At 34.0% G+C, this 15,258-nt stretch overlaps 1 protein-coding gene across 5 annotated transcripts in view; it reads left to right on the top strand.

Annotated features, from left to right (window-relative positions):
• The window catches only part of LRBA (LPS responsive beige-like anchor protein), a 755,230-nt gene that overhangs the window by 714,367 nt on the left and 25,605 nt on the right, over nt 1–15,258 (top strand). For all 5 annotated transcript variants that reach the window (XM_047717621.1, XM_047717620.1, XM_047717619.1 and 2 more), the window contains exons 52-53: nt 2,354–2,509; nt 8,840–9,007. In XM_047717621.1, the coding sequence (XP_047573577.1) occupies nt 2,354–2,509; nt 8,840–9,007 (324 nt within the window). The remainder of the gene's footprint in view (nt 1–2,353; nt 2,510–8,839; nt 9,008–15,258) is intronic.

Below are 15,258 nucleotides of genomic sequence, written 5' to 3'. Positions count from 1 at the left end.
AGAGATTTTTATACCCTGAGATAAAGTACCATAGTAAGATTCTGGACAGGAAAGAAACATACCTTTATTTTATTTAGTGGAAGAATAGCATGTAAAAAGAGATATAAGGAAGGAAAACTCATAGGAGAGTTCTCAGGCAAATCCGATTCAGAGAAGTGAACATATAAAAGTTGAGGAACTAGAAATTGATTCCCTTAAAACCATTTGTGCCTGTATATCCCTTGGGAAATACCACCCTCCTGCCAGGGGTATGCATGCCCCAGTTTGAAGACTGCTTATCTAGACAAATATACCTAATTTTCATTAAATAAAAATACCTTCAGTACTGAATCTCCAGAGAAAACAAGATAAAGGAAAGGCAGTTGTGAGGTAGATAGATTATATAGATTGGATGGTTGGATGGATGGATGGGGGAGAGTTGCAATATTAAATTACAGGTAAGCATTTACTTAGAAGATAGTTCATCTGAATGCTGAAAGGGCATCAGCCTTTACCCATTGGAGAGGGGGTTACATTGTGGTCACTCAATTCAAAATTATGCACGTGCCCAGATTGGTGAAACAAGGTCCTCCTAAGAGACCATACCCCCCAAAAAAGAAAAGGTCGAAGACCGGTTAAGGTTTATATCATAGAAGCAAAAGTCCTATAAATAACAACAAAAATAAACATTTTTAGTTTTCATATGGAATGAAATACCAGTATAGAAAGTACTACATACCTTGTCTTTAATTGCTAGATTTCTTGGAATAAAAGATCTAAGTTGTACCACACAGCTTCACTGCAGTAGGATACTAATGTCTCTCTTTCATGCACTATGATCCCCATACAAGCTTTTTTCATTTGCCAGCAGCTTCCCTTTGTGTGGGAAGGAGATGACAGGGGAGTGATCACCAAACAGAATTCTATCCTTTTTTACTACTGCTGTCACTTTCTAGTTCATTAATCCCCCAAAAGTATATGAAGCCTATTATCAAATAGTTATCTAACAATCTTACACGGTTAAGTTGTATAGACAGATGCTAGCAGAATCTTGCCGTGTGTCTATGTATACATTTGCCATGTCGTGTTTGCCATGAGAGCAGGGAAGTTTATTTCTGTGTCCCCAGTGGTTCCTAGTACAGCACTGGAAAGTATTTTGAACACTTTTTTTCTTCTGCAGTACTTTCTGAGCCTTCTCTTAGGTTGGTCACATTAACTTAGTTATGATGTAAAATGAATATTTTTCTATTTTTTATTTTTATCAATAATGCATTTATATTAAAAAAAATAAATAATGCACTTATAGGTTGAGGTTTAAAAAAAAAAAAAAAAAGCCCTGAATACCATGTTGCAAAGAATGTAATGATCAGATGCAGAAATTTATTTGTTTTTATTTCTGGTACAGTCAAGTTCCTTTGTTACTATAAGAACCATCATCTGTATCAGAAAGTTGGTGGTGAAAAAGCTCTTAGGTCACTAGAAAGAAAGCTTCCTCTTTGGTTGGCCTCATGGTTCCAGAAAAGGCATCTCAGTGAAAATTCCTTTTCTGATAATGACACTTGATAGTATATTTCTAAAGGATTATTACTCTTCCTATGTGCTTGATGTCGCTCTGTGTCTGACCTTGTGTCTTGTGACAAACCCCATATCAGGTGCTCTGTAGGGCTTTGAAAACACACTGCCAGGCTGTCTTGTTTTATTGCTTACATAAGGAGTAAGAAAGTGGCAGTGTGCTGCGCTTTGACTTTTTCAATTACGAGTATCTTTATAAAAAGTCATTCTACCCTTTCCCTACATGCAAGTGCAGGTGTAAACAGGGAAATGGGAGTTCACATCTAGTCAAATTAAAGACCTGTTAAAGCCAAAGTACTCCAAGGTGCTACAATATTTCAAATATATGACATTTAAATTCTAATATCTCTTTCCTGTGACAAAAAGTTAAAGGTAATAGATTGTCACAACAGGAATCTATTCTCATGGCAATGGGTGTAATGAGATTGTCAGAAGCACAAACCTAACTGTGGTGCAGTCTGGAGACTGTAATCTAGTTTGGTCCTGCCCAAGAGCTAGAAAGCATGTTCTGAGAATTGTATACTATTTTGAAACTGTAGTATGTTATTATTTTTCCCTCTAGGCAAAATTTCTCATGAGATGTTGAATTTAGCTACCCACATTCTCCCAACAACTGGATATATTTTCCTGTTTGGTTTTTCAAGTATTATTATGTTTAAATTTTAAAATTAAAGATCAAATATTCTTATCCCAGAATGTGTTGCATCCCCCCCTCACTCCCCACCCCCAGCATTACAAACTATAGGATTTTTTGTACATGTGTGGGTTTAGCAGGATTTCTGTTCTGCTTCTGTTCTCGCAGCCAGCAATACAGGAATGCACAGGAGGCAAATCACTGACCTTTTAGACCAAAGTATTCAAGTCCATTCCCAGTGCTTTGTCATCACTTCGGACAACCGCTATATTCTCATCTGTGGCTTCTGGGATAAGAGTTTCCGAGTCTACTCTACTGACACAGGTAACTTACTTTCTTCTTCACTGAACTAAGGTTAACTACAAGTAGCACTGAGAGGCTTAGAGTGATCTCTCATCTTCTTTTCAGTAATTACAAAGTTGTAAAATGCATAACATAGAGACACTGTTTTTCCCTTTTAAGTAAAAATCTATTACATAGTTCACTATGAAGTTAATTTCAGCATGTTTTTTTTTTGTTTGTTTGTTTGTTTTAAAGATTTTATTTATTTATTTGACAGAGAGAGATCACAAGTAGACGGAGAGGCAGGCAGAGAGAGAGAGAGAGGGAAGCAGGCTTCCTGCTGAGCAGAGAGCCCGATGTGGGACTCGATCCCAGGACCCTGAGATCATGACCTGAGCCGAAGGCAGCGGCTTAACCCACTGAGCCACCCAGGCGCCCCTAATTTCAACATGTTTTTAAGAGGCAGTTTTTTATAGGAAGTGTGTCTCCCAAGCCTCATGCTCAGAGAATGAATGATTCTTTTGCAGTCATATCCAGGTGTGTAAATGCCATACGCACGTGTACATGCATAATGATACAGCAGATGCCCATGCATACTGATGTATTTTCCCACAGTTTTTCCTTCCTGGAAATTATCGTTAAGTATATTTCTTAGTAGTAGATACCTTGCCTCCACTCAGTTCTGCATAGTACCTTGCTGAAAGCTACACCATCATGAAGGAAAGTAGCTGACTGCTGATTTTATATGTGACAGGAGCTCTTGTTAGAATATAAAATTTTAAGTCCATATAGTCATTTGCATGCATCTCCCTAAGGGACAAACCAAGCTCAACTCACTATTAAGATGGAAGATCCAATCTAGTAAAATATTTCTAAGTTTTTGTATATAAGACATTGAGAAAAGTTGAAAAGTTTAAGGAAGTCTCTCTAAAGTATTTTAGAAGCTTTTAGAGGAAGAAATCAACTTATGATAAATAGGTAGTTGAACATTTGAAAGAATTAATATTAGATATTAACTTATCAGTACTTGATAATACTGTGGAAGCAGATTATTTCAACTAAAGCAAGGATCTACAAATATCTTGCTTAAATGTGGTAGGAATAGGAAATTATTTTTAATTCAAATTTCTAGTTTAATGTTTTATAGTAAATCATTTTTCAGTCTTGTTAATAATCTTTATAGAATGCATGAGTCCTTGCTTCTGCCTTAGTAAGTATAATATATTGAAAAATTAATTGTTCATTATTCAAGGACTTTGTCCTTAAGCTGATAGTATTGTAATACAGCCATGAGAAAGTAGGGAAAAATAGTCAAATATGTACCGTTCATATAGAACCCTAGAAGTTGTTTATGCCATGACCTCTTTTTTTTTTTTTTAATGGAATCAGTGATCTAGTTTTCTTATAATTTGCATCCTACCTTCTGTAGGCCCAGAAAGAAAATATCATTATTCAAGTCTTTCTCATTAAAGTAGAGCTTATTGCATGTTTGGTTCTATGAGGTTGATTGCTACTGAGCCTAGAACTCCTCTAGATTTCTTTAAAAATGCCATGGGAATTGATGTGTTCCTAAAATTTATTATTATTATTACAACAAATTTTGTCTGATTTAATAATTAAATTTAAAATTTAACCTCTTCTTTCACTATTTTGATAGCTTAAAATCATTTAACCTTAAATTGTGCTCCCTTTTGCAAAACATTCAGACTAAAATTGCTACATTCCTCTACAGAATTTTCTTAAACATTCTCTTAGATTGCTTATGGTTTTTTACACATTTAAAAAATTATTTTATAATTTATAATTTTATAATTTATAATTTAAAATTAATTCTTTTTGGGTTAAAGGTCTGTAATTTTGGGCAGCATGCAGAATTACATAACCATCACAATAAAGATGCAGAGCAATTCTGTCATCCCCAAAATTCCCTGTGCTGTCTTTTATAGTCCCCCCTTTTCCCCCACCTCAGCCTTGCACTGCAGAACTATTCTTCATATCTGTAATTTTGCATCTTCTAGAATGTTATGTAAGTGGAATCATATATTATGTCAATCTTTAGTTTTGACATTTGAGTATTTTTGAGCTTGCTGACATTCCATGTCATTTTTTTTTTTTAAGATTTTATTATTTGACAGAGAGAGATCACAAGTAGATGGAGAGGCAGGCAGAGAGAGAGAGAGGGAAGCAGAATCTCTGCCGAGCAGAGAACCCGATGCGGGACTCGATCCCAGGACCCTGAGATCATGACCTGAGCCGAAGGCAGCGGCTAACCCACTGAGCCACCCAGGCGCCCTTCCATGTCAATTTTAAAAAGCACTGAACATTAATATTTATAGAGTTAACCTCACCGTTATGTAATACTAATAATTAAAATAACACAGTCACACACAGTTCTTCAGAATTACAGAGTTCTTTCATATACATGATATTGTTTCAGCCTCATAGCAGTCCTGTGAGATAGATAGAACAGGTATCTTTATCCCCATTTTTCAGATGATGAAACTGAGGTTTAGAAAGGTTTAATAACATGTTGAAATTCGTATAGACAGTGGTGATTGAACTGGGCTTTGGAGACAGCTCTTCTGACTTCAAATGTAGCATTCTTTGTGATTCCACCATATTATCTTATATAGGTGTACCTATTAGTATTGGTTAATTTGGGGAAAATGTTATAATTTACAACACTAAGTTCCTAGTATATCTTCCATGTTACATTAGACTTGATAAGCTAAATAACATTCCAGACTTGATAAACTGGATATCATTCCTTCCCAACTCTTTCCAAAAACCTTCCACTTTACTGTTTGTTTGTTTGTTTGTTTTAAATATGTGAGTGTGTTTATGTAGAACATTTTTGTAAGCAGTAGCCTTATTTTAAACTTCATTTCAGTGGGACTTACCTTGTACAGTATTTATACCTGCCAGAAAAGTTATGAAAAAAATCCTGAAATGATAGTCCTAGTATCTTAATATCTTATATACAAACTCTGATTGTAGTTTTATTTAAAATAATTTCAGTTAGGGTAAATATGTGTTTGTGCTTTTTGACAACAGGAATATTAAATATTTTCTCCTTAAAGTTTGTCAGAGAAGCAAGGGGAAAATTGTATGATCAATAATATATAATAGCAAAGCTATCACAAGTGTTGAATTCAATTATATTTTAGCACATAACCCCCCCCCCCCCCCCCCCGCCAAAAAAAAATCCTTCTCTTATTAGATTCGGGGCAAGGTGGGGTGTGGGAGAGAAACATGGTTGTAACGGAAAATTCTTTAAACATAAATCATGTTTTCGGGACACAACCAGAACAGCAGAGGCAACAATAAAACCTTCCCTCAGCAGTGGGAATTATTTTCAGGCCACATTTTAGATTCAGTGGTGTAGAGTCCTGAGCTTGAATTTTTTTTATTTGTAGCACAGCTGTCAAATAAAACATTAACTAGAAAATTTGTTCTGTCAAAAAAGGGATATTCTAGTGCTTGTGGTAATATTTGATATTAGTGTGTGGAGAGGTGGACTGGTATTAAAGGAAACAAAAAATAAAGGTTGAGGAACACTTATGAGATTATCAGAAAGTAATTTACCAAAAAGAGCAGCAGGTATTTATATGCTGTGATTTATTTAGGAGGAGTGAACCTCAACCCCATAGCAATAACAAAGACTGCAGAGGAAGGCTGCCAGAACAGGAAAAAGTAAACTTGAAAAAATAATGCTTTCCAGAGTTGAGTCCGAAGTAGGAAGTGTAGAAAATAATTTGTATTAAAATATGAAACATTTTAAATGTAAATATGTAAATATCACTCCCTCATTTCATTCTTCCTTGATGCCCAATCTAAATTCCTTCTACATTATTCTCACTGATCCTACCTTGTTTTTTCCTTTTATAATACTTAACACTATTCATAATTACATATGTTTGTATTTGTTTAAAGTCTCTCTGCCCCACTAGACATTAAATACTCTGAGGGCAGGGATCGTGTCTCTTTACCACCAATGTGCATGTAAGAGGGCCTGATGCTTGGCACCTAGTAGGTGTGCAATAAATGTTGAATAGGAAATAATTGTGATAACTTTGGGGGGGGAATTAAAACACTAGGAAATTTTAATGTAAAGAAATCACAGTGACTGAGTATACATTTTTCTAACGCTGATATTATAGATACAGGGCTATGACTTAACTGAGAAATAACAAAGGAATCTTGGAAAATTCTGTCACTATAGTTAATTCATCCCATTTTTACAATTAAATCTTTCTACTTTGTCCTCACGAGGTGGAAATTAGGTAAGTTACCCAAGTGAAGAGCTGCTCCTTTGCAAGCCTCCTGGAAGCACGTGGGTTTCCTCTGCACCTGGTGCCTCATGTACCTCCTTAATTATAATCACTCCCCTCCTGACTCCCACAAACCACTGAGGTGATAGGTATCAAATCTTAAATAAGCTTACCCTCAGTAACCTATCTAAATCATTCCTGGAGATTACATGTTCTCCGTACTCAGGTTTAGGCTGAGACAGAAATAACTCGAATATTCTGTTATCAAAAAGCATAATCAACAATATGATGTGTTCAGTTATTTTCAGTAGTTAAAACTCACTAATTTAGCCCTCAGTTTTCTAATTAAGTTTTCTAACTTTGTCTTACCCCTTATAAGAAGGCCTGCCTTTACTCTAACCTGACCCATTTTACCATGAAACCTCTTCACTTTGTTCTTCAGATAAATTGGAAATGATGTGGAAATGATCATTATCTTTTCATATTTAATGTGCTCTTTTTCTTTTCCATTTTTTTCCTTCGAAGAAGTCTTGAATTCTTCTTTACCGTATTCCTTATCGATACAGCTGATTTTTAAATGAAGTGTTTTGATATCAATTTAAAGGTTGGAGAAATTCAGAAGTGCACATTTTTAACTTTCAGTAGCTAAAACACCTGTTTTGACTAACGTCTTTATTCATGGGAGAAAAAAATACACTTTATAATTTGTGCAATTTGAGGCTGAAATGAATTTGAATTTAAAGTTACTCGTAGTAAGCTGCAAGAGGGAACATACTGCATTTGACGTGCTGAGTGAAGTGTTCTTCAGCATTTTTAAAAATCTGCAGCCTTTGTAATAAGCCTCAGACTTATTAAAATGAAGAATTAGAAAAATTAACATAAGTACTTTTTTAGTTATATTCATGATGAGCTTGAAAAGTTAAATACACTTAGATGCTAATACTTAACTGAGACCTTAAACTTTCGAATAGGTTATGATGTTTCCAAATTAAACACGGACTTTTTAGGCATATTAATCTTTTTTCAGCTTAGTGGTCTTTCTACTTGAACATTTGAATTCTATTTATGTGACCCCACTGAAATACTTCTCTAAAAATAAAAATTAAAAAACCCACCTCATGCTGACTCTTAGAGGTAGACACACTATGGCATTCATCTATAGTTCTGTAGACATTTCAAAGGCAAATGTGAGCTTAGAAACCATAGGGACGTAGTAGAAGGGCTGCTATAGCTATTTTATTCTTTAGACAAGTTTGTATGAATTATAAACACCATATCTGATCTTTAAACAAAGATTCTCAAAGTGGGGGCTTTACTTTTTTTCCCAGCACTGTTACGTGACTAATTCATCCTATGTCCGAAGCCGTCCCTAGATGTATAATAAGTGTACTGGCTTCCTCCCTTTTGTCCCCAGTCATTAATGTTCGATAAACTGCCGTTATCTTAACTTCATCATCGACCACCAAGGAATTTTCATCATTCCGGCAATCAAAACAAAGAAAGAATGACCCAGCTCTAATTGTAATCACAATATATTAGTCTTTTTACCAAAACTTAGTTCATGTAATTCTGATTTGAAAAGAACAGAAACTCTCCAAAGTGACTTATATCATCCTTGGATAGAACACTTTGAGAAAAAGAAGTACATTAAATCTTTACTGATTCAGAGACAAGTTTGTATTAGCAAAGTCTGAATTATAGAGTACTTAAAGAAAGGCACCTAAGTTTTATTGTGCTTTGAACCATACAAAGGAACTTAAGAAATTGCTGAAGTCATTCCAAATGCAAGTTCTTCTAGGCCTGCTTTAATCAGTAGACGTGATTCATTTGGAATTTATAGTAGCCATGTATAGTGATATGGTACCATGGTTCTCAAAAATTTTTAACATTATGTCTTTCAAAAATGTTATCACTGGTCAACTGATTTTTTGTTGTTGCTAATATTTGAAGAAAACTTTTAGGTTAGACCAGATCAAATTTGATTGTAATTCTGAATCATCAGAATCTGAGTTAATATGACTTCATTATCTTACAAGTGAAATAGTCACAGGAATTTTTTTAATTTTATAGCAGTTTTAAAGAAAATTGTTTTGTATTTCAGGAAAATTGATTCAGGTGGTATTTGGCCATTGGGATGTGGTCACTTGCCTCGCTCGTTCTGAGTCCTATATTGGGGGAAATTGCTACATTCTCTCAGGGTCACGTGACGCGACCCTTCTGCTCTGGTACTGGAATGGAAAAAGCAGTGGGATTGGAGATAACCCAGGCAGTAAGTACAAACTTATTTTATAAGTAAACTGTTACAAGTGATATGTAATAACATTTTGCAGTGACGTAATGTTTTTTATCATGGTGAAAGTGAAACTGAATTATCAAATCTTTTTAATTTCTTAGTTATAATTTAAGAAAGTTCTAGATAACCTTTCAATTACTAACGTTTTGTTAGCATTGATAATTCTCAAGTGCAACTATGAAATCTCATTTTCCATATTACAGATTATTCTTATAAACTGAAAATGCTAGCTCTTCATTGGAAATGGCTGTCACCAAATAAAAGAGAGGTGTTCCATTCGCGAACACGATATAACATAAAAGAGCAACCACATATTATCTCGTTTATCAAATTCATATTTTAAGAGAGCAAAAGAACAATTATAATTTTGTGGAAATGAACCAGTCTTTATAAATAATATGTATGTAAATGTACATATTAAAAGATAAAACAGGTTATAAAAGGCCAACATGGAATATTCAAATTGGCTCTTGGTTTTTCAGATGGGAAATGAAAATGTTCACCAACAGCCTTAAACATCTTTATGAAACTATGCTGAAGGCAGTAAAACAAAAAATGTGTAACCATTTAAAATTGTAATTCACAGAAGGCAAAAAAGGAAGCAGCTACCATTAAAACCAATCGCACACAGCTGCAGAAAAGAAATGGCTTTAGAAAAACACATTAAGAAGTAGAAGAAAACAATTAAAGGGACCACCTGAAAAATGAGAATTTAATTAAAATGATGATGACAACACTGAAGAGTTCCTGCAAGAATAGCTTTAGATTTTTACTTCATAGTGTGGAGCATTTTAACTGCTCTTAAATATTTACAGTTTCTTAATTTAAAGCAAGTTGCCCTGTATTTGGTTAAGGAAGCACCATTTTGTGCCAGATTGCTTTACCTGAATATCGTGGTACTTCACTCTGAATTATGAAATAGTCTGAATACGTTTCAGTCCATCACATTTTGGATTGACTTCTTCAAGCTGTGCTTATTAAATGTGTAATATTTGATAATGAAACCTTTTAATTATTAAATTAATAATATTAATAATTAAATATTTCAAAAAATATTTAGTAAAAAACAGTATATAATTTTAAAAGAAGCGTATGGGAAATATTTTATAAAAGTTGTTTATGCTTTTTTTGTTTTATGTGATGGGTAAACAATTTTTATTAAATCCTCCAATATATATTTCGTATGTTACTCAAGTCAGGGACGATTCCCTATACAAATAGAATATGAAAAATCACCTAAGACTGTGATGCTTTGGATAATACAGACTTTGTGATCAGGTCAGACTTGGTGTACGTGTTTCAGTGGGGGGGCAGTGTGTCTGTGTATTCCACATATTTACACAGACATCTGCATTTTATATGTAATTATGATAAATTTTTTAAACATGTAGACTTCGGGGATTTTGTTTGTCACTTCTGTTTGAGAAAGACTTCATGTTATTTACATTATGGACTCTTACATTCTGCTCCTTCTTCATTTCTGGCCTTTTAGGAGGGTCTACTTTCAATTTCTTTTTTTCCTCTGTCTATAAATTTAGTTACCGAGATTCAGTAAATGATCTAAGACAAACCTAGGCTTGACATAAATAATAAATATACAGTTTGTTACTTAGCTAAAAATATTTAGGAAGAATTTTCTCTTGCCTTAAAATAATGTGTTTCATGCACCTACAGCATTCCAAACACAAGAAAAGAATTTTTGGTTTGGTTTTTGTTTTTTTATTTCCTTGACCTAATTGTGTTCTATATGTTATACATGGTCATTACCAATGTGTACTCTAAGAAGTAGCTAACGGCTTATTAGCAACACTTACATGTAGTGGCTGTTATTCAGAAATTAACGTGTATTTTTAAACTAGAAATATTCAGCTTTTCCAGAAGGGAGAAATATATATTTAAATACCTTATAAATCATCCTAGAGATGGTTTTTACATGCTTGTCCTCTAAAAAAATGAATCAAATAGCATTGACCAAATCCTGGAGTTTGGAGTTAAAGCAAATCTAAGTTCCGAGCTTTGCTGTGGTCCTTCTGTCTTGTCTGTAAAATGAAAGCAACAATAGTAACTGACTTAAGGTGTTATCAGAAGCACAGAATGCTCAGAGCAAATAAATCACCACACAAACACCATCTTGTTGGCATTAGAGTATATATTATAATGTTATATTTTTCATAAAGCAGTTCATCTATACCCTCTCATTGTCTGCAGTATGGTGGATATTAACTCCTAGTAATGCTGGTAATGAAAAGGGAAGAAAAATAAAAGAATAACATAACAGCACATCTAATAAAAATTTTAGAAAATTGTACTGTATCTTGACTAAATTAAATTACCTTTCTCAAAGTGAACCTCATCCTTTCTGGCCCTTTTATAGTGTCTGATGTCCCAATCTAATTTTGCTTTAGCTTTGAAGGATGAATCTGGGAGAAAGACAAATAGGCACTTTTTCATAGAATGAGAATTTCCACGCATTAGAATAGAAAAATGAACAAGTCAGTTTAAGCTTTTCAAAAGAAAATGACAAACAAACAGAACAAAACAAAACATTTTTACCATGCGTGTGAACTGTGTTTTACACATTCATGCAGACTGGTTTAGATTTTATAAGCCTCTGGCTCGTTGATGGCTCCACGATGCAGCCGCTGAAGTCAGAGCTTTTCAGATGAGGAATTTTAGGTTATGCTTATTCCTACATTTTATCTCCTGGATGCAATATAAATGACCTTTAAGAAACAGCTACACTTTTTTTTTTTTAACATATAATTTCATTCTGGTCTATAAATGCACACAATGCCTCAACTTAAATTTTTGAACACAGACTTTTTTCTCTCTCTTGAAGAGAAAATTAAAGAAAACTAAACTATTGCTTTTTCTGCATTTTATAGGTCTCACTCAAGCATTTAGTTTGTGTGTGTTTTTGTTTTTTTTCCCAAAAAATCATGATAATAAGCTAGTGATTTTCCTTCCTAGGGTCATATGCCTGTGCCATTTTCTATAAATCTGACATTACTGCTATATGTAAAGTTCACAGCTTTATTCCTATTTTTAAAAAATCATGTTATCCAATATTAAAATGCACATTACTTGGCCAAAATCTGTTTAATTCAGCTGCATAAAACCTATATTTAGTTTATCTTGGGCTTTTAAAAGGATACACATGTTTTATAAACTCTGCCTAGATCACATGGCAAAAACCTTGTTTTCCTGTATAACAGATAGTTTTTCATCTTCGACTCTTTTGTTTTGTGATAGTTATCTCCTGTGGAATGCAATTTTCTTACCAAAAAGAAAAATTAAGATACATTTCCACTTAGTTGTAGATTTTTAAATAAAATTAACCGAGAACATTTTAACGAAAGATATTTTCTCCATGGAAGCAAACCTCCCTTTGCCCTAGTACTCTGTGTTTTACAACTGCATTTGTGTACCAAAATGCTTTACTGAAACATGCATTTTTTCCTCAGAATAGTGCTATACAGACTGTATATTCGCAAATTTTGGAGAAAATGTGCCCCAGTGCATTCTGTTGACATTTAAATACTTTAAACTTTGAAATGATCTTATAAACAAGATGAAAATTTACAAAATAGTTATTATCTATGATTTTTGTATTACTAGATCATAAACTTAAAATTAAATGCTTATTAAGAATTTTCAGGCTTCTGAGTGATTTTTTTAAAAAGCAGTTGATTAGCTTGAGAAGCAAATGGTTGCTGACTGAGGGTGTTGTGTGGATGTGTGTATATAGTATTTCAGTAAAGTACTTTTCCATTCTCACATTCTGGTTTTGATTTGATTGAAAGGTGGCATTTTTTTCCTCTTTGCAATCAGACATGCTAATCTATGTCAGCTTTCTCCTTTATGGGAATGGCGTCTACTGAAAGAAAAAAAAAAAGCAGAAGTATTGAAGTTTTTTTCATAACAACAAGATTCTGTTCTTTAAGAATATTTCAGCACCATTAATTAGAAAGAAGGTTTTATTAACCATAAGGCTAGCACTAACAGACCACAGAGCTGTTTTTTAAAGTACTGTATGCCATAGCTGCCCTGCTTTTTCTCTGTCTAAAACTTCATTTTGTTATACTCTCATCAATCACCTCAGTCATTACCGTAAATCCTACTGTTGTTAATTTTACTAGTATCACCCTAATGAGACATTCCTGCTATAATTAAAAATGAATTCTAACTTTCAGCCATTCTAAATTTTTTTTTAATGAATTTAGAATGATCTTGCCATATGACTATAAATACCACTGATCTACATGGACTACTCATCAGTCTATAAGAAAAGTAGTATCATTATATGTCCAGGTGTGAATTATTTACTGGTTGCTTCTGTGCACATGTGCTTATGCATATGTATATTTTTGTGCACATATTTAGGAATTATGTTCTTTCTATCATAAAGCCTAATATGTTTTACTGAAGCTACTGATAAATCCTTATTCTTTGTCTTGTCAAAATATATGCGGATGTAACACAAACAGTACTACTCTCTGTAAGTAGGTGTCCTAGAGCACCATCTGCTGGATGTACTTGGGGACGTAATGTTGGTAAATTTGAAAATCAGTACTTGAAAAGTCAGCTGTACTTTGTTTTTAATTGGCTGTGATGTATTATTTATGATCATAAATGCCAAGATATGTATATTTGTGATGAGCCATATGAGTTTGTAAAAGAAATCACTTTCTTCTTTTCTTCCACCCTCAGGTGGATTTGGAAATTTATAATAAATACATTGTTTAAGGAAAAAGTAAGCACAACCTATGCCTAACGAAACAAAGCATGAGTTTGTCATGAGATATACTCTTATCTTCTTGATCACGGGTCTTCAGTAAGCTACAGTGGAAGAAAATTGTTTGGATATTTTAACCTTATGTTCACTTGATTCTGAATAAAAAAGCAGTGCTTGAAACAAGTAGCCTTGTTGTACCGGGGGTATGACTCTTGATCTGATTCTTTGTGGGCATGAGTTCTTGTATTCACCTCATCGAGAGCTTTCCTTGTGGCCTGACTTCTGGCGTACTCTGTTGTACTAACACTAAGACTGCCCTGTATTTTTCTTTTTTTCTTGAAGAATTCATCAAGTTGGGTTTGAAGCAGCATGTTGGCAGTGTTCAAGTTCAGGTGACATTAAACTACTACGTTTATGAAATTCTCCAGAAGGTCCAGGATGTTTAGTGCTCCATGATGTAATGCAGGCCCTCGAGTTCCAGCAAAACAACTCTGTATTTACTGCTTGTAACTAATAGTAGATGTGGTAAAAGGAATTATATTCATATGGCAAATGAATACAACCTTAATGCGCACCATATGCAGAGTGGTGGCGTGATGTGCCAATATATCACATTTATTTACCTTATTTAGTTGCAGAGAAAAATGACTATACCATTCAGCCATAGGCTGCAGTCCTACAAATATGAAAACAGAAGAAATGATGATTTACACCCTCAAATAGAAACTGAGTATCTTCATGTGTAGACTTTAACAGTGCCACACCAAAGAAAGTTGCTTGTCTAATACTTTATGCTCAGATGGGAAATTTAGTTTCAAATAATTGGTAGAACTAATGTCAGGAGATCTAAGTTCCCTCTAGGCAATTAAAGTTCTCAAAGAAAATCGTGAGTGTACCTTCTTTCATTTAATTGAAACCGACTATGCCTTGAAATTGCAAAATTGCAAGCTACTTCTTCCATCCCTAAAAGCTGGATTCTTCTGCTTTTTGAATATTGGGTGTGCGTCTGTGTGCGTGTGTGCATGTGTGTGTGTGTCTAAAATTACTGGAGAACCACTGTAAGGACATATTTAATCAAGACCTCCTGGAACAATGTATTAGATTGACTTTATCACCTTCCAAAAAGTTCCTTTCATTAGAGAAATGGTCAGACAGTTTGGTGTATATGTACTTCATACTGTACTTTAGATATTCCTGAGAATTTATTAAAAGAGACCCATTTTTATATGAAATTAAATAGTTAAATTCTTCTAATGATTTCTTTTACAAAGCCACAATTGCTCTAGTCTTTAAAGTAATTTTGCTCACAAATAGGCTTGGCCAGACTTCAGGTTCTAGATTTGAAGTATTTTTAGTTAGGAAAAAAGTCCTTAGAATTCATTATGCCTCCCATGGCTAAGGCTTCGTGACTGCTAAACTTTTTAGCTTTTATTCTTGTACCTTGTAATTTTCTACAACTGAGAGATTGCTTTATTTCCTTGGAGTAAATGGC

Source organism: Lutra lutra, chromosome 2, assembly GCF_902655055.1.
Source record: "Lutra lutra chromosome 2, mLutLut1.2, whole genome shotgun sequence".
In the NCBI taxonomy this organism is placed as follows: Eukaryota; Metazoa; Chordata; class Mammalia; order Carnivora; family Mustelidae; genus Lutra; species Lutra lutra.
This window is presented reverse-complemented; position numbering and strand designations above follow the sequence as displayed.